This window comes from Pezoporus wallicus, unplaced genomic scaffold, assembly GCF_028554395.1.
Source record: "Pezoporus wallicus isolate ANWC-B61680 ecotype Strahan unplaced genomic scaffold, APGP_CSIRO_Pwel_v1 contig_8542, whole genome shotgun sequence".
Lineage (NCBI taxonomy): Eukaryota > Metazoa > Chordata > Aves > Psittaciformes > Psittacidae > Pezoporus > Pezoporus wallicus.
Window position 1 is genome coordinate 3,549,885 of NW_026640148.1, and position 27,459 is coordinate 3,577,343.

General features: G+C 38.5%; 1 protein-coding gene and 1 long non-coding RNA gene across 2 annotated transcripts; one reads left to right on the forward strand and one right to left on the reverse strand.

Annotated features, from left to right (window-relative positions):
• Positions 1-1,605: 1,605 nt before the first annotated feature.
• APPL1 (adaptor protein, phosphotyrosine interacting with PH domain and leucine zipper 1) lies at positions 1,606-27,330 on the reverse strand. Its single transcript, XM_057417554.1, has 22 exons — positions 27,267-27,330; positions 21,363-21,461; positions 20,248-20,307; positions 19,140-19,211; positions 18,212-18,299; positions 16,964-17,005; positions 16,139-16,197; positions 15,524-15,670; positions 14,068-14,150; positions 13,803-13,961; positions 12,349-12,537; positions 11,806-11,848; positions 11,259-11,315; positions 9,396-9,487; positions 8,659-8,841; positions 6,449-6,498; positions 5,892-6,066; positions 5,752-5,788; positions 4,261-4,407; positions 3,968-4,018; positions 3,532-3,621; positions 1,606-2,492 (listed from the first exon to the last, which is right to left on the reverse strand). The coding sequence occupies exons 1-22, from the start codon at positions 27,318-27,320 to the stop codon at positions 2,343-2,345; spliced, it is 2,127 nt and encodes a 708-aa protein (XP_057273537.1). The 5' UTR covers positions 27,321-27,330; the 3' UTR covers positions 1,606-2,342.
• On the forward strand, positions 3,358-9,249 carry LOC130603661 (uncharacterized). The gene is made up of 3 exons (XR_008973232.1): positions 3,358-3,484; positions 8,735-8,944; positions 9,122-9,249. It is a non-coding gene; the product is annotated as an uncharacterized LOC130603661 (long non-coding RNA).
• Positions 27,331-27,459: the final 129 nt, after the last annotated feature.

The window sequence follows — 27,459 nt, forward strand, 5'->3', positions numbered from 1 at the left end:
TCCATATGGAGCTGGGGCTACTGCAGCTAAACTGCTCAACACAATCAACAGGCTGGGTGACTACATTCTAGAAACTAGAGACCACCAATTTCCTATTCTTCCTGTGCTGTTCCAAAACTACTTCATTTTCAGCACATACCTGAGGAAGATACAGTAAGACCCAGTAACCTTGAGCTATACTGCCATATTATTTGATAGAAAAGAGAACTAGCAGTAAGTGAAAACCAACACGAACAGAGAAACCTGAACTGGAGTGATCTGCAGAGACAACCTGGCTACCATGCAATGATCTGTAAGCCAGGATTTAGGCACAAAAAGGGAAAAAAAAAAAAAAAAAAAAAAAAAGGGTTTGTTGCCTCTGCACCCTTTTGTTGGCAAGAATATAAAGTGTCCTATGGATGAAAGCAGAGAACAGAGGACAAAATAAAAATGCCACTCTTTCTTCAGACAAAAGCCTCAGATGTGTGTGGTCCATGTGACAATATTCAAGCCAAATCTGGCCACAGGGCAACACCGTCTGGTCTGACTGGGCAACAGCAAAATTTCTGCAAGTGACAGGCTACTCTGGTGACAAAAAATGTACTGAAGCAAGCCTTGCTAACTAACTCGGGAAGAGAATGTGGAGATGCAGCCTCCCCTTCTCTCTCAAGGAAGGCAGAGTGTCACCCCTTCCCCAGTTGCTGAAGCCCTTCCCCAGGCTGCAGTTCTCCAGGAACTTGGCTCTGTCAATCTTGCCCAGTGCTGCAAGGGCTGCACTACTCCCCGATCTCCTGTGACAGGAGCCAGAGGCTGGGAACTTGTGCACCAAAAGGGAAGTGCTGCCAGCACGGGACCACTCCAGCACATGAGGAGGGCTAAGGACACTGATCCCTCTCTGCACCTACAGGCATGGAGCAGAGAGGTCTTGAAATTCCTCATGTACGGTATCAGCACTGAGCAGCTCCAGCAATGAAGGGCTGGGCCATCACCAGCTGATCAGGAGGTGGTGTGAAAATTGCTTCCATTCCTGAACACCAGAAATGCCCTGCAGTGAACTGTAAAACACTCATAACTGTTATAACTTGGAGTATAAGTATATTCTTCTCTTTCTATACTTTGTTATCTTCATGCCACTATTAGAGAGATATATTCTGTTCCACTGGATTTTAGTATTTATAGTAATTAGTGCAAAAATAAATATTTCTCTTCAAACAAGTTTTCTCTTCTGGAGCAAAAGGTGAATGCGCATTTAGTACTATACAAAATAAATATTACATAGGGTATGGAATATGGAGTTCAGATTAGAAGCTGTAAACAGATACTGCTCTGAAACACACTTTACAGGATTGACTCTAGGATGTAGGATTAGCATAGCCTCTTACTTCAGAGCTAAGTACATTCTGTTTGTAAAACTAATTTCCATAAAAAGGCTTAAAGAGCCTCAACTCCTTTTCAGTAAGTGTAGTCTACTGGTGGCAAGGCATTTACATATGCATTAGATTTTTAAAATTATGGAATTCAAGATGTTCCTGCAACTCTAAGCCTGTTTTATAAAACAAGTGAACTCGAAGGCTTACAGCTTTTCATTACACTACTGGGGAAAAACCAAGAACATGGCACTTGTGCTACAAGAGTATATACATTATTCTTATCATTTGATAAGGAATGCTTTATACATTCCTCACGCAGCAAAGTGCAACTGCATCTCATCCTCTATCTAGCTCTGACAGTATTTTTTCCTTTTGGTGAAAGAAGTCTTTCAGCATTATATTCACTGAAGAAATCAAGACAGTATCATACAGTGCAATATGAAACAAAAAATAAGATCCTTCTATCTAGAACTATTGCACATCTCACTGATGTCATTAAGGTTCTTCCTTCTAAATTTAAGAACAGTTATGTGCAACAAGTTAGGTAAAGCTTAGCACTGTCATATTTGGACATCCGATTTTGTTTTCAGCAAGGTGGTGTCCACACTGCATGTAAAGAACGAGTTTCAATGTACTATTGAAGTCCAACGAGAGTTTTGAGTTTTGCTTCAAGAGCAGTCAATTGCACAGAGAGGTAAATGGAGACAAAACCCCCCAGTTTTTTCCTTACTGCAGAGAAGCCTTGAGAAAACATAATTTTGCAACAAACATGGTAGCATCACCATGCTACATGTCATATAGAAGAGAAATTATACTGACTTGAAAATGGAAATCACTTAATTGAAAAAGAATGATCAAGGCATTATAGGGTCTACGTATTGTGAAGTTTTTTATATGACACAGCAGACCCTCCACCTGCATTTCACTTCTTGTAGAACTCGTTCCATTTCACCAAATTGATCCATGATTCCAATTTTCATAAAGTAGGCAACCTTAGGCTTCAGATTCTCTCTTCTTCTTTCCATCTTCTCCTAAATCACTGTCTTCCGACTGGCTACTGCTAAGGACTACAAATTGTCCTTCTCCGCTGTTCTGGTTGGATCTGCTGGAAGCAGCTATTAACCGGCTTTGCTCCTCTAAATCCTAATTTGAGAAGGGGAGTGCGGAAATCAGAAAAAGAGTATTAATTTCAAAGCCATCTACAACTGAAACAGGATACAATTCCAATGATTTCTAAACCATCTTTTAATAGGATCAATGGACAGCTTTCTGTACAGAGGGAATTAAAATCCTGGATAGCAACCCAAAACATTTACCTTTCAGCAGTTAGCATTATTAGAACAGCTAACACAATACTACAGCTGTACCTGTAACTCACAAACCACAGCAGGTTGGAACAAGTATCTTCAACTACCCTGAGGTGCTGCAGCATGTCTGGAGAAAAGCAATGAAGCTGGCACAAGTCCTAGGAAGAGCAGCTGAGGGAAGTGCAGCTGCTTAACCTGGAGAAAAGGAGGCTCAGGAGATTTTGTCACTCTAAAACTGCCTGAAAGGAGGATGGAATGAGGAGGTGGCTAGTCTCTTCTCCCAAGTAACAAGCAATAGTACAAGAAGAAATGGCCTCAAGTTGCACCAGGGGAGGTTTAGATTGGATATTATGAGAAATTTCTTCCCCGAAAAGGTTGTCAAGCATTGAAACAGACTTCCCAGGGAAGTGGTGGAGTCACCATCACTGGAGGTAATTAAAATATATGTAGATGTGTCACTTGGAGACATAGTTTAGTGGTGAGTTTGGCAGTGCTGGGTTAGTGACTGGACTCAATGATCTTGAAGGTCTCTTCCAACCTAAATGATTCTGTGGTTTTTACAGCCCCTTCCTCCCTATATAATTGATCCCTCACCAGCAAATGAAATTATTTTGGGCCTGTGATAGACACTCCTTCAAGTACTGCTCTTAAGTATTCCTATAATGACACTTTGCGATTTATCTCAGAAGAGCTCCTTTTAAAAACCACTATGCAAAATTATACAAAATCTGCACAGGAAATACTCCTAATAATGAATTCCACAATGTTCTATGAACTTGCACTAAAGAATATTATATTGGAGCTTGGAACACAAAACTGCAAGAGAAGGTAAGCAGAATTTTTAAGAAAGTATTAAGAAATAATGATCCGTGTACCTTTTCAATTTGTTTCTGTTTATTCAGTTCTTTTTGTTGTTTCTCTTTGACTCTATCCATTTCTTTCTGCTTTTCTGATGCTTTTCGATCCTAAAGGGAAAAAAAATGTAAATGGAGTAACAAACACCAGCCTGAGATGTTTGATACTCTACCAATTTGCTCAAAACTATTGCACCACTGTTTTGCTCATTCTTTTAAAAGACTGGTACGCTTGTTAAAGGTAACAAGCTGAATCCTGTCTTGAATATTGTTCCACAGCGGACGTTGGTCAGTCTTTCCATCTTGAGTTTAAATTCTAGAAAGCAAATCCCTTAAAGTACACCACCACAGTATTACCGCAGCTATAAGCATTTTGCAGAACATGCTCTATTACATATTATACATATCCTCTCCCTTCAATTCACATAGGTATCCCTTGCCCCCCAAAAAATCTTACCAGTTCTGCATGAAAAGCAATCTGTTTTGCCAGTCCAACAGAGTCACAAATCTAAACACAAAACAGATCAGAAAAAAAATCAAAAAGACTCTAATAAAAATGCCTTTAAAATTATGCCAGATTCCCAAAGTAGCCATACCAGCATATTAGAGTACTTACAGGTAAGACTATCACTGACTTAACTGTTTTTTGGTCCATAAACAAGATACTACCCTCACAGAAACCCTCAGACAGCTTGAATGTATCCAATATCTTGGAATCCACACTGATCCAAGTATAAACATCAGCAATACCTTTTCCCCTTCATTATTTGATTCAAAGATGTAGCAGATGGAAGTTTGGCGGCTCTCAACTCTCCCTCCTGAGGTTCTGAGCACAAATCCAAAAAGGCGCTTATTCTCCTGATGCGTAGCATACAAGACTACATTGGGCAAAGGAAACTGCCAAAAGGATCAAATAGAGACATATTAAAACTGGTTCCAAGTTATTTTCTGTATGAGCTTTCAATATACTGTATGTTAATCACTTCACTATCATAAAGGCATAACTAGACCAGAAAAAGTTACAACCTGACCAAACACATAGTTATAGAACACCGATGAGAATCCAAGGATTAAATTATTCAAAAGACAGGCAAACTTCTAAAAACTCAGCGCATGTAAGAACGGGGGAGGGACCACAATTCATGTGACTCAGTTTCTACATGGGAAAACAGTCCTTTTTTATTTTCCTTAAAGAGACATCATTCATACAAATTACACTTGTGACCAAGATTTCAATATCTGGTGCAGGTAAAGGCACTACTTGTCCAAAACCTTTACGCAATTAGTTCAGCTCTCCTGAACTATATACAAGAAAAAAAAAAACAAACCCCAAAATTGTCCAAAACATATCTTCATTACTGCCTTACAATAAACTATTTTGCACTCTTATTCCTAAAAGAGGGCAGACTTAGAAATTTCAAATGTACCTTCTGAAGACTTAGTAAAGAGTCATTTTTTTAATGCTGAAAGCCTCAACTAGAGCTGCGATAAGCTGTCAGATGAGGTTTTCCTGACCTTAAATGTACACACTTAGAAATCTGGACATGCACTCAGCTGACTTATCTCACCTCTACAAGCTCCTGGCTTTGGGGCAATTTTGAATGTAATGACACAAAGGTACAGAAAGAAAAAAGCACTGCTTGGAATATCAAGACATTTTCACACCATCTGGATTTACTTTTATGGAAATAAAAGTAATTCAAAATGCCCCCCAAAAACATGTTTTTAAAATAAGACACAAAGAAATTAAATGACACATCATAAACTGCATAAAGAGCAAGAGAGGGGAACATTTTTAAAATATGAAAAATAAAGACTGCCATTACTAAAGAATTAAGCTGGTTTTATCTGATAACCTGAGGAATAACCCACTTCCTTCTTTCAAGTGCATTTTTTATAAAGAACGAGGCAAAAAAACTCAAACTGTACAACATATTAAAAACCAAAAACCTAAAATAAAACCAAAAAGGACCCAACACCAAGCAAACCCTTCTGGGCTTCAGAACTCATTTGAGTCCAACTTCAATGTTAACTCTTTAATTAGTAATATAAATGTTTGTAATCACACATGTTAAAATACAACATTTCAAAAGCCTATTTGACGTACTGTTAAACCTGATTTGCTAGTGATTATCTATTTTTAAATGCTGTCAGTGATTTTTGCTACCATCCAGTAATATTATTTTTAAAGGAGCAGAATGACATTGCTGGTTAGTTATCTTAAAACATAAAGTTACTTACTCGTAGTCTTGTAACTTGTGTCTGTGGATCAATTAACCTAAAAATTTGTTTTGAAAAACAAACCAGAAAGTAAGTTTTACCAAAGTGAAAGAAGATCATTTTGTAAATAAACATCAGGAGAAGTCTGGCAGGAAACTTACTTTAAGCAGCCACATGTGACTAACAAATGTGATTCTGTCATCCGGAAAACGTTATGGATGGCACGAGCTGCCAGTATTTGACGCATTGTTTCATAAACAACATCTGGACTTTCATCAGATTTCACCTCCATAGAGCCAAGAAATCTCACAATAAATAACTGATGAAGAATTGAATCTAAGACAAAGAAAAGTATTAAAAAAAGCTAACTCCATTTTGAGTTTTCCATCCAAACCCGAAGATGGACTTCACTAAACTCTAAACTTCTTATACCTTGGAGAGAGATTGCTCGTACCTATGAATTACAGGTACCATTACCAAACAGCACATCACACATCTTCTCATTTGGTTTAATGAATACAAAAGGTGCAATGGATTATTTTTAAAACAGACTTTCAGACAGTAACCTGATTTAATGCAACTTGTCCAGCACACTGCTGATTTAACCAAGCATTCTAAAACTGGCATTAAAGTAGGAAAGAGCAGCTATAGATGAAAACAGAAAAATAATTTTAAAAATCTCTTTTTATTTTGCGTTGAAATGAAACGTTTGGTTTACCTTCTGTTTCAGATTTTGAGCCTCCCAATTCACCAAAAGGATTTGTGCGTCTATTAAAATGAAAACATTAAACCAGGAGTCAGATTACAAGAACCACTCATGAGTAACGTAGTAGTCTCATGCTGCATCAACTTGTAGTAACTTCACAGACTTGTAATCCAGAGGAATAATATATAATAAATCATAAGATCAAGCATTTTAATCAGGAGTTAGACATAAATTGCTATATTCAAGGGCACAAACCTTGGTATTAATGTCCTATTGCTGCCATGGAGAGTTTTGCTCACATAGTACTTTAATACCTGAATTAAGAAGAAGTCAAAACCTTTATCTTTGAAAACAAAGAACAGCTCCAGGAAGTACAATCAAAAGCTAGTCCTTTCAGGACTCCATAGGAGCACCACCCTTCTCATCACTGTCTCAAGTTGTTGAATTACTTACTGAAGTCACTGGTTTTGTTTCAAATGCAGCTTTCTGAAAACACCACTGGGTTTTTTACTCCTAGAGCTCAAGAGAAATGTGGCTATTTCTGGCTCTCAAAGACAGAACTGCTATCAGGTACAACAAAAAGTGAAAATACTCTAGGCTTCCAAGTCTACATTTTTCAAAAGCAGTAAAGCAATGCTGAAAAGAGTATGGGAATTGGAGAAATAGCAGAACCTTCTAAAAAGGACAAAATCCTCTCTCTTTGGCTAACTGGTGTCTGAAAAACTGTGGTCAACGGTTCAGTAAACTTCAAGTTAGGTTTTATAGGGGAGCAATGAAGGTGTCACCTCTCAACAGTTAGTGTTCTAAAGCAAACTGCAGAAGAGACAAAAACCTGCCAGTTTTGTCAATGAACTCTTCTAACTAATCAATGTCGAGTTTAATGTAGTAAAATTGTTCTAGACTGAACTTTGAAGAGGGCATTGCTACAATGTTTAATTAACATAGATTCTGTCAAGAAAAACCCCATCAAATGCTGACCTGTGGCAATTCAGTAATGGGAAATTCTATTGGTGTCTTTTATTGCTCAGACTTTTGTAATTTCAGATTAGACTGGAACTGTAAATGCAAAACCTCACAGGATTTCTGACAAGGCAAACAGAAAATTTAAATATGTCATCAGTATCAGAAACTAAGGAAAGGGTTCTTTTTTAATCATTAATACTTCTAAAGTAGCATGTTGCCTATCTGCACAAGCACGGCAGTTCTTTACTGACAGTGATGCTTAATTGAAAACACTGAGTACAACTCTATTATTTCTGCTATGAAAAAAGTATTTTCTAGAATAGAATTATAACTGATGACATGAATTTAGCTGAAGTATTAACCTCTCCACTTCCTGGAATACAGGTCAGTCCATTCTTAAGAATCTAGCTAGCCAACCTGTTATCCTGCCATACCAACCAACCAAAACAAAAAAACAAGTTGACTACGTTAAATGTATATAATTTTAACTCTTACATATCTGTAAGGTGTAACTGAAAACTCGTATTTTTCTAGAGGGCAAAGGGATAAAAGTCATTACTGTGACTAGAATCATGTTAATTAGTTTTCATCTTTTTGGCTTTTTCTGTTGTTAAGAGCAGCTGGATCTGCAAATATGTTTCCTTAATACCCAAATTCTGCACATACAGTTCCAGAAATGCAGTGCAGATCTGCAGGTCTTTCTTACCATTTTTGAGCGGGAAGTTTACAAAAAACAAGTAGGAGAAAATGTTTTTATAGTTCGGGAAGAGCCCTTTGGCAATTTTAATTTGTCTGTATATGAGATTACTCTAGAAGCCTAGATCATTTTCACTCACCTTTGAGGTTAAGAGGAGTGTCATCGTATGCCATCATCACCTGGAGACAGGGCTACCAAATTTCTCTTGAGTTTCCAAGAGGAAATAACCCAAGCTGCTGGGTGAGCAAGCAATAGGAAAGGAGAATACTTTGTGAAACCGAAAGATTAAAATAAATCAATAAATAAAAGCATTAGCTGTTAAAGCAAGAAAAGCTCCGTTAAATAGAAGACTGCACCCTGAATCTAGGGCATATAATTAAGCCATTTTTTTTTTACAACTTACTTTGACTATTTAAAAGATTGTTGTACTTCACTAACCACCGCAAATTTCTGTGACATGAGTGCTCTGGAGCTGCAGCATCAACATGGGTTTCTTGTTGGTTTGTTTTTAAATTAGTAACATTAACTTCAGGATTTTGTTTTTTCTTCTTACATTTCCTACCTGCCTGATTGCCCTGAAGATTTTGTTTGACCAGGAAAATCTTCACTAACTGGAGATATTATGTCAAATTGTATAGGAGTGTCAGGTGCAACAAGTGAATCCAAGGAAAGTGCCGATAAACCTGCTGATTCAGATCCCAGTGACCCTGTACTGCTAGTACGAGCCGCAGGAGGACGAGATTGTCTAAAACACAAAAAGATAAAAATGAAGATATCTTCAAGTTTCAAGTTGGTTGATAATAAATTAAACCATATGAAAGATCAATACAGTACTCCACAGCTTGGATGTAAACAACACAAAACCTAAAAAACTGATGGTCAGGCTACAGTAAACAAAAAAGGAGTCTATGTTCCTAGTCAGATTTAAGTTAAAGTTACTACTTGCATTTATAATTGCATCAGATTGTATTATATTTCATATGTGATTATATACTGATGTTAAAACATCTGAGGTCTGTTTCCAGGAGTTAGGTACATTAAGGAAAGTCTCATTATGAGTTCATACAACAAACCAGATATACGATGCAATCAACAGAACTGTAGTCAGATGGAAATCTGGATGACTTGCAACAATGGATGCTACATGATATTAGAAAGACGAGTTGAAGAAATTTTCCTCTAGCCTATCACAGATTTAGTTCTGAACATACAAAGTTTTGCTGTTTGTTTTTCCTGGAACTTTATCCAGGATTCTCTTTACAGACGTGCTCTTCTAATACCTGTAGTTCATTAACTTACACAGCTGGCCGCATGCTTTCATGCCTCTGCTGGAAAGAAGGGGATGGAGTAACAGCCTCCAGAGCTGACTGATTCACACGTGCAGCGATTTCCTGCAAGAGAGGGATGGGAAAAAATAACTGAAAACATTTTCTTCAAAATAAGCTTTAAGATTTTAGTTTATATGCAACTGACGGAAGTTATAAACAACCCTTTGTGAGAATCGAGCAGCTTTCTTTTCCTAAACTCTCACTAACAGACTTGTAGTATTTTCTTCTAACTTGCAAAATATTCTCCGCTGTTCACTTTCTAAATTTTAATGAATGCACTTGCTTTGCTGTACTGCAAGTGTTAATTAAAGCCAGCAACAGAGAAAAGTCTCAACGAGAAGGCTGGTAAAATATGCCAATGTAGCCAGAGAAAAAAGAAGAATCTCATTTGAGAAATGCAGTCCTCAGCTACTGCCTAAAACCTAAAACCATGAAGATTCAAAAGTCTGCCCTTAAAATCTGGGAACACTTAAATGTTTCTGAAAAACTGAGACACGAACAAGTACCGAGTGAGGACTGTGTTACAATATTATTTCAACAAACAAGGGACCATTTACAGTTCAAGAATTCCATTTTAATCTTCAATTGGAATCCCTAATTCTGAAGTATTTTATGTCGATTCCTACACTTCATGGGGTAAAGCCAATAGTGAAAGCCCTTAAGGAAAGAGAATCTTTGGATGAGGAAGGTGCAGCTTCTTCATCATTTCGTCTCCTGCATTTTGCGTGAGTGTATGACTCAGAAAATTAAAGTGAAAATGAGAATTACTAAAAAGCCATTGGGAAGAGAGGAAAAGGCATGAAGACTGAGGTGTAAATGCACACACCTTCACTGATGCGAGACAGCTGCACACATTTATGCCACGACACATGCTTCAGGTAACTGTGCTCTGCATTAAAACCATTTTGTTTCCTATCTGTATAGTCAACTTAGACAGTTGGCCAGGTGCTTGTATTATCTACAAAGTTATATTTAGCTCCTAAACCAAGACCTGGCATGACATACTTCTATTTCATCTTGACTTTCCAGATCATTTGGCAAGATACTTGCATTATGTAGGTGAGCGATGGCTTTCTGTATTATTCAACAAGCTGCCTGTTGACTGCTTTGTCTGCAGTTTTCATGTTGGTATATGACCACTTGAAAGTTTGCTTTCCAGTAACATGTTTCAGACTTCAGCAAGGACATTAAGAGTACAATATCACTTTGAACAAACTTTACATATAGACAAATGCTCTGTTATGAAACAGCAGATTCAGATGGGCTAATTCCCCTAATTTAGCAAGAAAGAATTGTTATATAAGTCTATCAGTACAAATTTGCTAAATAAACATAAATGTAAGGCATCTAAATGACATTAATTTCCTTACCCAAATTCTCTACATGAAATAAATAATCAACTTCCAACTCCTTAAGAAGGCAAATGACTCATTCATTAAGTGAAAATATGTTTTCCCTACAAAACTCTATGCTCCTAAGATTCATATTTGTAAGACTGTCAGTTTCTTCTGGTAGGAATTAAATGTATCCGAGTATTTGTCATAATGCTTTGGAACAAAGTGTCACATACAAGATACAAACACAGGATCCTGAAGATGGCAAAAAGCTATACCAAATATAAAAGTCAGATATTCTTATCACTTTCTAGATAACCATTTAGATGAAGGAAACAAAGGACTATATGATTTCATAATATGAAAAGGTCATAATCAGACATGTCTGAAGTACTCAAGCTGAATTCTCTGCTACCCAACTGGATCCAGCTGATCTGTTTATTTTTGTATGTATTTACATCTTAACATATTATTGATAGTATAAGTTTTAGTCAAGTTACCTCAGGGTTTTCACTTAGATATATCTGTTTAGATATGTTGTTTATGGTGCATATCCACTGAAAAAAAGAAGGGAGGGGGGAGACAAAAAATTAATTTTACAGTTTTTTTAAAGCAAACTGGATTAAATACCCAAGTTGGCTCGTTTCAGCACTTTTTCCTGATTTCTTTGTAACCTACGACGCCCTTCATATTCCATTCCTGGCAACCAGGCGGGAAGAAAGAAGGTTAGGAAAGCATGAACAGGGAGAAGGAAAAGCAGCATTTTGTCAAGATTTCCTTATTCCTAGCTATTTAGCTGTGGGTTGTGTGCCTTGTGGGTTCTTTTTTCTCTTTTTCTCTTTCTTCCATATTACTGAAGAGGACTTGTGGCAATCATAACTGCATTTTTTTCTCTAGAATTTAAACACAGTAATACTCTCTCAGTTAAAAAGTTCACTGCTTACCACCCAGAGAACACAAAATGAGTATTCCAACTATTATTACAAATGTATTCCTTCTGAGCTACAGAAAATCACTGGACTGCATGCAAACCGCCTATAAGCTTACCTCTTCATAATCTTTTTTACTCTCTGCCTGTAAGATTGAAGACCTGAAAGAGGAGAATGGGAAAGATAACTCCATCACTTCAAATGCATTCAGACAGGAAACTTCATTTTCATGTTTCTACAGTGCACAACAAATTAAGAAACGCTGAAGATTCTGCGTGCATGCTGAGTACAGTCAACATTTAACTGGGGGGTGGGGAGAAACCTACATTTTCACTTCTCTTGAAAACAGAAAAGGAACAAAACTCTAATTGTGCCCATGTAATACTTAGGCACAAAACGCAGTAATACATGACTGTAAACTCATTATGGTCATTTTATTCTGAAATACCACTCACCTACATTATAAAGCTTATGACAAAAAGCGCATACGAAAAGCGCAACACTAGGAAGTTAAAAAGACATCCCAAATTTTGGTTCTAAATATCCCCCAAAATCTATCAAGCTATAATCTGGTCAAAGGTAGATCATCCTTCTTTATTGAATTAGTGAGAGCAGTATTACATACAGGTAACAGCAATATAAGGAATATAAGAATACTCACTTTTTGCCATCAAATGATGTTATCTGAAAACAGTACCGTCTGTCTTCACAGTCCACAGCCATTACAGAGCAATTGTCTATATCCATGACAAGTCCCCCAGCTACATCACCTCTTGCCTGGCTCATCAGATTTCCACCTTGAGTGAAGTAAAACTGTCTCTCCCAGCTGGAAGATACCAGCCCTGTCTTACTAAAAGATAAAAAGAGGTTCTTAGTAGATCTGGAGTTCAGCTAAGCTGAAAATCATTTCAGCACAACAAACCATCCCAGCACTTAAGAAAACTTTTTCCCAGTTTAAAGTTTTAGGTTAGCTTTACAGTTAAATTAGTCTCTTTCCATCTGTGGTTCTTCATGCTAAACCTACTGCTGGGCAAAGAAAACATGAACAATAGCTTTTTTAAATTATGTGAAACCATTTAGAATAAAAAGGTCTAAGTATTTCAGTTCTGATGATCAGCTTTTATGGTACTGTTTCATGCAATACACACTTTAAAATTATATGCATTATCAATATCATTGATAAGACTTCTGAACTCCATATTTACATTGTTAAGAGTAAGTTTTCAAGAACTTTGCATTAAGAATTAACTTGGTCACGTAAAATACCTCCATTGTCTCAGTATTTTGTACCAGTCAACAAGACTTCCAATATTTTGCTTAGATCACGTTGGTTCTTGGTTCAGATTTTTTTTAATTTTTTCCCCAAAATAAGAAAAAGAAGAACAATCTGAAACCAAAACCAGGAGGAATACTTGCAGTTTAGCCTCCCTTTCTGTGCAGGTACTCTCTTCAATATTAATTGCTGCAATTGTGTTCTACTACAGAACTCATGGCCCATTCAGTAGGTATGTTATTCTAACTGTTGTTGTAAAAATAATCACATTTAAAAAAAAACCAAAACCTTGTAGTTTATTATATAAACTACAGAAAAATAATCTGTGTTACAACTTATTTTTAGTAACTATAAAAATCAGCTGCTAGGCTTTAATAAACAGAGTAGCAGCTCCCTCCAGTGGGCAAAAGAGACCATTTGACGTGTATTTCAGTTCGCAGAGACTGTTTTGCCTTGTATATCTCAAGCCTGACATATTTCATTAGTAATCTGAATCCCAAAGCTTTAACAGATACTTATACAACCATCCTGATAGCTGCAGTCCTGTTGTCCTCCAATCACAACCCAGTGAAATTACACTTGAACTTTTTGGTGTGAAAATTCAGGCAAAAGTAGACTAAAATCAGGGTAACTGCTTTGCACCCGAATGACACTATGTCAATGTAACAATGAACTTAATGCCAATTAAGCGAAGGAGTTGAAAGAAACAGCATAACTCCTGTGTGACTTACTCAACTAAGTATGTAACATCAACATAGCCAATTTCAAATAAACATTGCATACCCTTTTAGCTTTCCTTTCCCAAAACTGTGCAATGTTTATAAGTAACAAGTTTGCCTTACTTTCTTGCATTGAGATAGCCAGCTTTCCGTGTCAGGTTTCTATGAACAGGAAATTTCGTAGTATCTGGATCAGGCAGATACAGTGGATCACTGGCTACTTCCAAATCCTCTATAGTTTGTTGCATGTTTTCTACTTCACAATCCATTTCCCTGCGAACACTAAAGCAAGTAATGTGTTAGTAACAAAGATAATCCATTAAGAGAAGTAGAAACAGGAAAAAATCATTGTCTTGGTAATAGTTCAAAATTCAACAAAGCAACTTACTTCTGTACACTTGTGCCAATGTTGGTCAAAAATTCTTCCAGTTGCTCAGTAAGATTTTCTGAACCCATTTTAAAAAAGCTTATCTTAAAAAAAAAAAAAGGGAGAATTTAATAAAGCTACATTAATAAAACTACATAAACTATTACAGATGAAACCATGGTTTTGTCTCCAAGTGAAAGCTGATGCTGACATTGCAGTGGGATTTCATTGTGTCAAGAGGATGTGCAGTCACCTGGAGGAAATACAGAAATACACAGAAACTGCTCTGGAAAAGAAACAAGGTTTGATCTTTCAGTGATCCCAAGGTGTCTCCATACTTTGTGAAGGCCACCATTCTGCTATTGTGTTATGGATGGGGCTACTGGGGGCACAGGAGAAGGAAAACCTGTGAGGACTTGTCCAGGGCTGTCCTCTGACTGTGGACCCTACCAAGGGGAGCTGACAATCTGCATCTTAAAAAGTGTACTCTTATTGGTCCAGAAAACCTGTCACATCTGAATGCAGTTTAGCCATGCGAAATCTCAGAATGGGAAGCCAGAAGCATGGCCCCACCCTTCCCATTCTTAGATTTAGAAAAAGCCTGCACCTGAACAACAGGTTGCACGATCAGTTCTGTTACAGAAGCCATTCAGAGCTTAGGTCTTAATATACAAACTGCAAAGTTTCAAGAAGCAAGAGTTCTTAAGCTGGAAAGCTTTCAAACAGCACGTGGAGGTTAATTTCTACCCAGGACACTGTAGCAGCACCGGATGCTGGGAAGATTGACTTTTTCTTTTTAAAAAACCCCCAATACTGACGATATACTTCTGAAAATACAGACTAAGTCTCTCCATGGAACTTTTTCATAGTTGTATTTTCTATTGCACTTCCTCAAATAAACCAATCATGAACTCATTTATATTCAACAAAAAGAATGATTTCTAGCATTCCACTTCTTCCTTTCCTTGGCTGAAAACAGTAGTGATATGACTGTGAGAATTATCTCATCTCAGAATAGCTGCCACAGGAAAGAGTTTGTCTCCACATTACTAAGAAGGTACACTTCCCTGGGACTTGCTGCATGAAAGTTTTAATAAGCTATTCCCATTAGTGACCGAGTGGAAAGAAGTACCTATCAATGCAAATTTAGGCAGTGCATTAAACTGAGCCATCTGTGTTTCAGGGTAGAATTAGACCTTTTATTTGTCACCCAGACTTTCCTGAAAGATTCTCTGATGGTAATGAGGGCATATCATAATGAGATTTATACACTGAGTGGGAATGAGTAGTGCTGGCTACTGACAGCGTTCACAGCAGCAGCTATGACAGCTACAGGGATGAGGATGGAGCACATCTTTTTCTCCATTTGCTTCCTTGAGTTGTGAAAGAGGTCTTGCAGTGGATTTCAGGACATCAATCTCCATGAAATACTTTTACATCTTCTTTCAGACCTACAGCTTTCAGAATATGAAATTACCTGAGCCTGCATGTATCCTAGCAGGGGTTCTAGCATAGCAATTTTCTTTTTGTACTGAAGAGTATTTAATGCACAGAAATAATGCATCATAGTTTGATGCTGTTTTTTCCTTGAAGTATATACATCTTCCATAACTTCAGCCTTGATCTAAAGAGAAACAGACAGGGGGAGGGGAGAAAAAAGAAAGTTTGAGACTTGATATTCATCGTATGCTTTCTGGACAGGTTTCTAGCCAGCATGATGCAAAGCAACACAGCTGCCCTATGCTCTATCATCACTGCACATTTTACCCTGCAATTCTGCTTCTCTAATTTATACATGAGATACATGAAAAACAAACACAGCTTTCTTTGCTCCCCAGCATGTGCGGCTATTTCTTTACAAAAATAAATTTAATCCCACAATCTTAATCATAGAGCATTTTCAGTGTTATGAGACAGGCATGTATTACAGAAACCTGCTTCTCTGTTCTGAAGCAAACTGTCTAGACCGCTAAAACAAACTAGCAAACTTCAGGTGGAATCTGCCATACACTGCCTTCCATTATAAAAATATACATATTAGATTAAAATTATTTCTTCTCTAAAAATCTTTTTATTATTTTGTTTTACAAACCTTTTCATTTTCCCTTCTTTTTGACAACCGACCGTATCTGGTAATGGCAGCGTCATGATCTAAGCAAACAAGGGAATTTACGATCATTTTGAGACATTTATGACTTACGAAACAGAAAACCTTTTATACCACTGTTTTGCAGAGCCAGCTGAATGCAAAGTGCAGTCATATTAAAACCTTTAAGAATTGTTCTTGTTTATAATTACTTCACTGTCACAAATACTTGGGCTGAAAATAAAAATCTTAAAAGATGCAAATATGGCCAACATATACAAATCTGTAACAGTTATAAATTTCTAATACTCTTCAACGACAGAAACTCCCTATAAGTAGAGACAATTTTCCATTATGAAATCCTGCATCCTTTTTGCTTCTAAAGCAATGAAGCAATTCACATTGAGAGAAGCAGAACCCTTAATCTTTACTTACAGATTACCTTTTCTATGATGATACGGTAGAGCTAGCTAAAATAACTTCTGACAACAGGGGAGGGAATTATCAAACTAATTGTAGTGAGGTAAAATGTTTATGAATCCAGTCCTGACTAAGAAGTGAACTAACACCTTAATATTTTTTGTAATTTTAGTAGCATAATCATAAATGATTTAATAATCAGGTATACATCTAAGGTATTGTAAAAAAAGACTACTATTATCAATTTGCCTTAACACTTTGGTACACAAAGTAGGGATTTACAAAGTGAACCAACAAAAGCTCCGTGTCTAAGTATCACTGAAAAGAATTACACCTTAATTAGTCACTTTAAGCCTTGAAAATATTTTCCCTAGTTTTCTAAGTAATATCTATAATATATTTTACACTTACCATTGCTTGCAATTTGGAAAACTTCTTTTAGAGTCAGTATCTCTACAAAACAATATATCACAATTTAAGTAAGTTGTTAGTGACATAACATTTCTATATTGAGGTTTCTCATGCAATGTTTCACTACTGACCAGTTGTAGTTCACACCTTGTAATATACCGAGTTACTAGCACAGGCACTATGTGGCCAGGAAAGTCTGCTCCTACTTATTGCCTGCCAGTGTATCATTTACGTGGTGTCCTGGGTTCAGCAGTAGCAGTCATGTTTTTTCCTTTGTGTTAACTGGTGCAGTGCTGTGTTTTGACTTCTAGTTTTGAGAACAGCGTTGGTGAAGCCGATGTTGTCGGTTGTTGCTAAGTGATGTTTACCCTGACCAAGGACTCTGTGAGGCTCATGCTCTGCCAGGGAAGAGGGGAAGCTGTGAGGAAGCAGAGACGGGGCGCCTGACCCGGGCTAGCCGGGGAGGTATTCCATACCACAGCACGTCATGCCCGGGGTGGGGGGTAACTGGGAGTTACCCGGAAGGACACAGGCTTCCGGGTGGAACTCGTTTTCTTGGCCGGTGGTATCGTATTCTCTTCCCTTGTTATTTTCCCTTATCATTGTTTTAGCTGATAGTAGCGGTGGTGATTTGTTGCTGGACTGTTCTTGTCTCAACCCGTAGGAGTTGCACTCTCTCGATCCTCCTCCCCGTTCCTCCGGGAGCGGGGAAGGGGAGAGCCCCGGTGCAGGGAGGGGGGGGAGACGAACACGGACCTTGATTGTTGTCAGCTCGGCACCACTCACTGGGAGTGAGTGAACAAGTTACCTGACTGGGTTTAAACCACGACACGTGGCTACCAGGCTTATGAAAAAAGACACCATACTGTCTTTTGAGTTTAGTCCAACCATTATATTCGTGTCATGGTATTATAATATATATAAATATTTCCTAAGCATGCAAGTTATCTGAAAATTATTCTTTCCTAATGTTTACAGTAACTGCATAATTTTCTCCTGGAATAAAAGGTGCTTCTATAATGTAATATTTTTGTTGAAACCTTAATAGTGCCAAGTCCTTCAACTGTAACACTCTCATGAATGGAAATAACTGACTTTTTTTTTTTTAACTGGGAGATGTATACTTTGAGAGCTGAAAAATAAGTGGTGTATTCTATTTAGTGAAACAAGAGCTGTGGAAATCAAATGCTATGGTTTTGTTACTGTTTGTTGCTGTTGGTAAAAACAGTATTTATTTGAGTGCTCTACCTTTAAGATCCCTTTCTTTAAACTGGGTAATAGGAAACATCATTGCATCTGCAAGTTGAGTTGACAGTACTGCATGGCAAGAGCTGAGCTATAGAAGACAAGAGAAAGAAGGAAATTTTAGGAAAACAGTGCTGAGACAAATCAAATCAAATCAAGGTAGGTTGACATCAATTTCATTAAAAAAATACATGTATAACTAAAGCATAATTTTACATATTCATGTTTTTGCAGCTATCCTTCTCTAAATTCCTGATCTCATCACTAGCTTTTTATAGGAGACTCATTTTAGAGTTTAGTATTTGTCCCTACTTTTGCAACTTTACTACAAGTTACTGGATCACATTAGAAGATGGCCTCATACATTCTGATGACTAGACAGTTTACTTCTCTGGTTTCCCTCCAGCTACATCACAGCCTTTCACAGCTTACAGATGTAGAACAAACGTGTTCCTCCTCCCTAAATGTTTAAGTAGTGTTAAAAATGTAAGGAGAGAAATCACATCAAGAAATCCTGATTCAGATCTTAATGGTGCCAAACTGCCTTTCATAAGAGTCAGCTTCTGTCTCTGATACTGACAGCAGGAGGTTCCTTTGTCAGTCGGGCACCTAAAGATCAGGCAATATACATACCCTCATGAAAAACTGTTTGTAACTGCCATTCTGTAATGGTTTTGGCTGTGCCTACAGGAAGTGAAACTACATTCTTTCTTAATAACATATCCTCATTTTGCTGAATTGATTCTTTTTATCTTCAGGTTGTATAAGTAGATGCTGCAATATACAATGAAGTGTATCTTACTGAGAAATTAAAGCCGTTTCTGTGTTGCCTATCTTGAAAAAGGCTGGGATAATTAAGCAAGTTAAAGTCTATGTATCAGTAATTAGTAGAAAACATTAGTAAACAAGTGAAACGAATACAAGCACTTGCCTCATCTATCACTTTTGCAAATTGCTGCAGAGTGGAAGTCATCACTTCATCATCTCCCCCTAGTGGAAAACGCTAGAAGAAAGGAAAAGGAGACTTGTCTGCAGTGTTTTCTGCCATTCACAAAACTGTACTAATCATGTCTCAACTCTCATTAAAAAAAAAAAAAAAAAAAATCCATTTTTAAAAATACATGAACTTAACGATTTTATAAATTAATTATTAGAATTCATAAAAAAAAAATCAGGAAATTTGCAGCCTTGGCATCTATGAAAATTTTATGCAGCTTTTCACATTACGATTTTTACATTTATCAAAAATTAAGCAATACTTGGTGCTCAACTTAAAGTTTGAGCTCTTAAATTATGTGCAATTTTTAAACCATCCAAAAGAGTTTACTTCTATAATGCTCTGATGGAGACAAGAGCATGACCAAATTGATCACTACTGAAAAAAAAATAATCCAGCTGAAACACTGTATTTTTAAGCTAATCCCACCCCTCTAGAAAGTCTCATCAGCCAAAAATAACTTGCAAAAAGTATTCTTTCCAGTTCACCTCATTAGGTAGAGAATGAGGATAGGGAACACCAGCCTCCTTAAAGGAGGAGCTCAGCAAAAGGGTCCCTGCAGCACAGCTGCAACTGGAGTACCTTCATAGGTACCTCTGGAGTATGTGATGGATTCCACTACCTGCACTTTCAGGGATGGAATTATTTTCACAATAAGAGTAAATTATAGTTGTTAAATGGAGACTGCTATGCAATCTCTTCTGTATGTGACTAGTAAAATTAAAGCCCTTAACAGTAAACAGGTTCATAAAACAAAAATCAAACACCACCACCACCCTAAGCAACCCCCAAAACAGTGCTCCAAAAGTAAAATCTTTCAGAATTTACCAATACTCATCACAGTAACAGGAACTTAATTCTATTTTATTTGGAAGAACTAATATGAAGACAGTAGATTTGGCAAAGATTCAAACCACCAACTACAGAGGTTCATTTTATCTGGATCAAGCCTAAATACATTCTACACTGTGTTCTGGGAGATAAAAGACTACAAAAATACATAGTCCTGACCACATGAAGACAACAATGATTTACACAGTACCTGTTTCTCATATTCCTTCAGAAGCTTTGAAGTCAGATGAGTTGCTGCACTTAATTCATTCTGATTTAAAAAGAACAAAACCCCAAGCTTTTTAGTTGTTAAATCAATATTAAAAAAACAACACATTTGAAGAAGAAACTATTACACACATGGAATTTGAAATCTGACTACAGATTTTCATAAAAACCTAAAGCATCCTGCCCTTCCATTTCTCTAACAATATTGAGAGTTGCAGGTAATCAGTCATTACAAACACCAAATTCACACCCTGTACTATGTGCACTGATTTCTGTATTCTTCATGTTACGCAGTGCACATTTGCATTTGATTATTTTAAATTAGCTGTCCTAGTTACTAAGTATGAGGAATTTTTCATCTGCAAAGGAAAATGAACCTCAGTACTACCTGATTACTAACTCCTCTGTACTTGTACACAAGCAGGACCTAATTAGCAGATTCATGGTATGGAACAACTGCATCTTTCATGATGCAGTTGAAGAAGAAAGCACAGAAATTAGAAACGAAATAGAAACGCAGTAAAATAAAACTACATGGCAGCAAACCTACAATAAACACAGTAGTCATTAAAGTAAAAATGCCAATAGCATAAAAATATGAAAAGCAAGAATACCAGATCAGTCAAAAAGTCAATCGGTTCCAGTGTATACAAATTAAAAATACAGCCATAAATTCAGTTGTTCAGAGAACCACACAAAATAGTTCTGCCTTTGGCATGAAAAAGCAGTTACTTATAGATGACAAGTGAAACATTAACATACTGTGGGTAAGAAATAATCTCCCACTTGGTACGTACTATACACACTAAGATTGCGATGGGAAACACTGGGGAAATACAACAGAACTACTAGAAGACCAGAAAAAACTTTTTACTGGTCATAACAAATTCTGTTGAAAATCACAAGAACTTATCTTTACCACTCCCTAGCAAACAGAAAAATTATTTCATTCTTATTTTATTTCAGTTCCACATTTAAAGAATATGAAAGTTAAAAAAAAAATTGCTTCTAATAATATTTAAAAAGAAAACAAAAGCAATAGACATGAAATGGGGTTCAAAAGCTTCAGGATGTATTCAGGAATTTCATTAACACTACCTGTGCATCATATATCCTGTGCATGGCTTGAAACAACTGATTGACATAATTGGAAATTGCAGCAGCATCTTCTTCAAATACTCCCAGCAAAGACCTGGTCTGTGAAAATGAAACAGCCAAAACACATATCAAGTTAGAAAAGTAGCATTTAAATGTAAGAGAATATCAAAGTTCAATAGCATTGTTTCAGGTTTCATTACTAAAAGGTTTATAAACCCTCCAGCACTGTTGACAGGGATGATACCTGTTGCATGCCACAGAATCTTAAAAATACCAAAGCTCAGCCTCACTCCTACTGTCAGCCTCTCTCCAGGTCCATACAAGCGCATTTTCAGAAAGGAAAGGACCAAGGGAGATGTGTTAAGTGCAAAATAAGTTGTAACTCTGGGCACCTACTGGACCCATTATGGTACATCCCTAAGGAAAAGGGTAAAGATAACTGCTGTTAGATAGCATGCCAGGTATACACACTTCTTCTGCTGAGAGATCAAAGCAAAGGCTGTGGCTTCCTGCTTACCATCCATCCTGCACAAAGACAGTTGCTGGCTGCATGGACCTATAATTTACCTGTGCAGTAACAGTCAATTCTGTGATCAAAAAGCTGAGGAACTAAACCCCAAACCAAAACAGGTCAATCTGCATCTTGTTGTTCTTAAGACACACTTGTCTTCACCTCACCACTCCATGGTGAAACAGAGTGAAAAGATCTGTCCTTTTGTCCATACCCCGGCTTGTGTCAGTCTGCTCCTTTGCTGGTGTCACCCACAAGCTCGATGACTATGCATCCTACTGCATTGCCCACACCACTGATTAAGGTGCTTAACAGTATCCACCTCAAAAATCAACCTCTTCATCACTGTCCAACAATTAGTCTTCAAACCACTCATCTCTACTCTAAGCACAACTGTCCAGCCAGTTTTTCCACCCAACTCACAATCAGCACCTCCCTATTTAGGGAGAAGAATGTTACCAGACACCATGGCAGAATCCTTGCTTAAGGTGAGTGACATCCGCTGCTCTTCCCTGTAATGAAATGACTGACTCTGGATGAGAAAGAAATCAGGTTGCTCTGGCATAATTTGGCCCTTAGGCTTAAATGAGATGCTGATTCAGTCTTCCTGTATCCTTTTTACCCTTGGAAGCAATGTTCTCCACCAAGCTATTCAGTATCCTCACCACAAGGATACTGAATAGCTTCCTTCCCCCAAGACAAAAACCCAAAGGAGAAAGAACAAAGCATGTTACCTGTAACTCTGCAGAGGCTACGTTTGCTTCTCCTAATCAAAAATACTGGTTGGGATGCTTGGATGTAGGAACAGGAGTGTTGCTTACAAGACCCACAAAATAAGCCCTTTAACTCTAGTAACATTTTAGCATGAGGATTGTGCTTTGGTTTTAGGTTTACGCTAAAATTAATGTCCAGACCTAAAATGGAAATAATTATAAGGTACATAAATGTTTTTTTCCAAAAAAAAAAATTATGATCATTAAGCACTTAAAATTGTAAATTCTCTTTCTTAGTCATTCCTAGGCTAAATTTCTATAGTTCCCTCAAAGAGGAAGGGAAGGAACTTATAGGGCCTGGGAAAAGAATGAAAGACTGACAGAAGTCTGGATATCAGGAAAACCTCTCCGAGTTCACAGCACTGGATCACACTGTGCACGAATGATGGTGTTTTATTATTAGAAGTTCTTTCTATGTCAAAGACTCGCCTTAGAATGACTTATACTCTAGTCCACCTCCCCTTGAAGCCGGTTGTCTTTTTCAGCTACTTATTTTCTGCTTTTAATGATAATCAAGGAATACACATTAAACTCCTACAGAATATATTATTTCATCATTCTTTTGACATTAAATTCTTCTATTTAACTTGAATTAGACGCCTGGCTGTCTCACCATACCATACAATGCCCACAAGATACTTAAATTAAAAATAAAAATAATTTTAAAAAAATTCTAACAGGATCATCAATATATCATTTTAATGGTGGTTTTAGTTTACAAAACAAGTGAGAAAGATGGATAGAGAGGAAAAAGGTGGAGGAGAACTCGCATGTTTGCCAGGTGCGGCAACATGTGTCATCCTAATAGCTGAGGCTCTCCCATTAAAAGAGACATACATGAAAGAACACAAAAAATGACATAGTACCTTAACCACTGAATTATATACCGATGACCTTCCAACCTCAACATCAATAAACTTGGAAGATGGCATTTTAAAAGAATATCCTGTAAGGTTTCTGGATTATGCTTACTCTTTAAAACCAAACACTGTAGAACAACAGCATTTCTATGTTTTATTGCACAAGTATCAAGTTATTGATGTCCAGACTTCAAACTGACACTGGTTTATGTTGATGGAAAGCAAATAACCTGAAACTGTAAACCAGTTACAGCAGATTACTGCTTAGCAAAAAAAAAAAAAAAAAAAAAAAAAAATAGAGAATTTTTTTACTTATGTTTCTAGTAAAACTTCACATCGTTCTGCATGTTAAGATGCTTTCAGCCCACATATGCGGGCAGGTACGGAAGAAACCACCAGTAATAAGCTCCATGAAGAAACCACCTTGTTCAAAGTCAGTGAGCTGTTTAGCATTCTATGTCATCATCTGTATGGCAATGTGAAATGAGATACAGCCAGTACTATAGAATCATAGAATAGTTAGGGTTGGAAAGGACCTTAAGATCATCTAGTTCCAACCCCCCTGCCATGGGCAGGGACACCTCACACTAAACCATGCCACCCAAGGCCTTGTCCAACCTGGCCTTGAACACTGCCAGGGATGGAGCATTCACAACTTCCCTGGGCAACCCATTCCAGTGCCTCACCACCCTAACAGGAAAGAATTTCCTCCTTATATCCAATCTAAACTTCCACTGTTTAAGTTTTAACCCGTTACCCCTTGTCCTATCACTACAATCCCTAATGAAGAGTCCCTCCCCAGCATCCCTATAGGCCCCCTTCAGATACTGGAAGGCTGCTATGAGGTCTCCACGCAGCCTTCTCTTCTCCAGGCTGAACAGCCCCAACTTTCTCAGCCTGTCTTCATACGGGAGGTGCTCCAGTCCCCTGATCATCCTCGTGGACCTTCTCTGGACTTGTTCCAACAGTTCCATGTCCTTTTTATGTTGAGGACACCAGAACTGCACACAATACTCCAGGTGAGGTCTCACGAGAGCAGAGTAGAGGGGCAGGATCACCTCCTTCGACCCGCTGGTCACGCTCCTTTTGATGCAGCCCAGGATACGGTTGGCTTTCTGGGCTGCGAGTGCACACAGAGGCCGGCTCATGTTCATTTTCTCATCAACCAACACCCCCAAGTCCTTCTCCGCAGGGCTGCTCTGAATCTCTTCTCTGCCCAACCTGTAGCTGTGCCTGGGATTGCTCCGACCCAGGTGTAGGACCTTGCACTTGGCATGGTTAAACCTCATGAGGTTGGCATCAGCCCACCTCACAAGCGTGTCGAGGTCCCTCTGGATGGCATTCCTTCCCTCCAGGGTATCGACCGAACCACACAGCTTGGTGTCATCGGCAAACTTGCTGAGGGCGCACTCAATCCCACTGCCCATGTCAGCAACAAAGATGTTGAACAAGACCGGTCTCAACACCGATCCCTGAGGGACACCACTCGTTACTGGTCTCCAGCCGGACATTGAGCCATTGACCACAACTCTTCGCGTGCGGCCATCCAGCCAGTTCTTTATCCACCGAGTGGTCCATCCATCAAATTGATGTCTCTCCAATTTAGAGACAAGGATGTCATGTGGGACAGTGTCGAACGCTTTGCACAAGTCCAGGCAGAGCAAGTCTCTTGGCTTTTTTATTGTGCAATACTTTGGGAATGCAAGTAAGTCTGAGCAGAAACTCTAACTGTATATATATATATACATATAACACTGAATAAGTGTGCAATATATGTCCTATGTCATTATTTAAATTGCACTGCTTTGCATTGCAAAAGACAATGTAAACTTGGCATTTGGTTCATGTCTAAAAACACAGCGGTTGGATTTTTATCCTGCTACAAGAGAAAACAAATGAGGTTTGCATTTTAGAAAGGCCTCTCCTTCCCTCAGATACAGACCAAGTTTGATATGCTTATAAGCCTAAAGGTAAGTGTCTGAAACCTGTTCAAAGGTGCAAAACTGCAGAGCATGGTTCAGCACTAAACAACAACCTAGTCTGATGATCTTTTTCAATATTACAGCACAAATATAACAATCAGAAGGTCATGGCAGATCCTACAGAAAGCTAGGGTTTTTCCTTCTTTGAGCAACATTTGTTGCCATTTTCATTGCACTGATTTCAAAATAACAGAAATGAGCTAATGCAACAGATGACTACAGAGTCCTTCTTATGTTCTTCCAAGAGGCAGTTAGCCAGATTTCACCTGAAATACTAGCTTGACTGAAAGAGATGTAAAATATCATAACTAAAATAGAAGATATTGGAAAAATCTACTAGTTTAAGCAAATAAAACTCATTGGGCTGCATTAGGCTTTGCTAGTCTGTATTACAAATAACCTCAAATGGAAGATTCTCAAGTTTATAATTATGTTCCAATATGTAACTTCTTTGCATTTGCTTCCCAAACAGCACTTCACTCTTAAGTGCCTGGAAAAAAAGCCTCTTACATCCCACTTTCTAGGAATCCTAAGTTTATCCTACATTTGACATTTCCTATTTTATATGAGTAATTCTGACTTCCATGTACTGAGAACAGACTTTCAAATGATAATTTTGTTACATTGCTATTATTGTAACACTTTCTATGATTTTTTTTTCCTCTTCATGAGAGCACATCAGGTTTAGCCTCTGGGCCACAGACCATACTGCAGGCTAAACCTGATGTCTAGTAGTTCAGCTACCTGGGACACAGCCCTTTAGAAGCAATGACACACTTTCTGCATGGCTGCCTTCTCTTGCTTTTTTGAGGTTGTCCTTCCATTTGATGTAGTGGCTGTCATTTTAGTGGTTAAAATCCCTCTTAAGCAAGTGAAAGTTTCTCTTCCTATGGTTGATGAATCAAACCAACACATATGGTATTACATATAGGACATCTTGCTCATTGACATAAACAGTGCAGCAAAATAAGGATTTTAATTCAAAAGGCTGTAATAAAAGAAAACATACTATGAACTCTTTTTCCATCTAGGAAGAGCAGTACAAAGTACTCGCTGTTGCTGCTGCCAGCAAGAGAAACCACTACAACTGAATAAAGCATTTCCTGCTTACCGGCAGCATGGAAGAAATGCCAGTGCAATGTATGGCATCACTGACAAAGGTCAAACAGCAGGAATAGAAGAGAAGACATCAGAGCAGGTAAAGGCCTCTCAGCACCACTCATTTCCCACCTACTCACAGCACTAACAACCGCCACCATAACCTCACCGATAACTGCTTTTCATACATATCTATTGAACCTTCATGTGTGCTCAGTAAAAGACAACGATAAGAAAGATAGTCTTGAGAAGCGAAGACGGGTTTTGCCAGCATGAGTTCTACAAAACAAAACATGACAGCAGACGCAGGGTGCTGATGCAAGGGACTGAGGCCGAGCCACTACCCCAGCGCCGAAGCCCAGTGCCTCTGGAAAACCCGCACCGAGCTCGCTGCTCCGCCAAGCCCACCAGCCAGCCGGGCAGCCGGGAGGACGCACCTCCCGGGGCACTGTCAGACGGGCAGCCCCAGCGAGCGGCTTCCGACCCCGCGCCCCGGACACGGGGAAAGGCGACAGGAGGCACCTGGCCACGCGCGCACCCACCGCCCAGCTGTCGGGAAGGGCTTCCCCAGCCGCTGCGACGGCTCTCCAACATCCCCCGACGGTACACGGGAGCAGGGAGCGAAAAGGGCGCAGAGCAGGCCCAGCCCGCCCTGGCCGCCCCCCACTGGGCTGCCTCACCTGGGGGCTGTCTTCCAGCGTCTCCTCGATAGGGAGCTTGTCAATGCCGGGCATGGCGGCGGCCGGGCTGCACGCTGAGGTTGTCAAGCACGGCGGCTGGGAAAAGGCAGGAAAGGTGGCTCGGTGTTACAGCTCCCTGCGCCCAACTCGCCCCGTTTGTCCTGCTGCCGCAGGCTTCTCAGGACAATTGTCT

Bases quoted from the DNA above. Each gene is read 5' to 3' on its own strand.
- APPL1 (XM_057417554.1), bottom strand. From the start codon at position 27,320: ATGCCCGGCATTGACAAGCTCCCTATCGAGGAGACGCTGGAAGACAGC. The intron at 18,300-19,139 runs GCAAGTGCTTGT...TGTCTTCTATAG, and splicing joins TTGCAAAAGTGATAGATGAG to CTCAGCTCTTGCCATGCAGT. The intron at 6,067-6,448 runs GTAAACCAAACG...TCTTTGTCTTAG, and splicing joins CTCAAAATCTGAAACAGAAG to ATTCAATTCTTCATCAGTTA.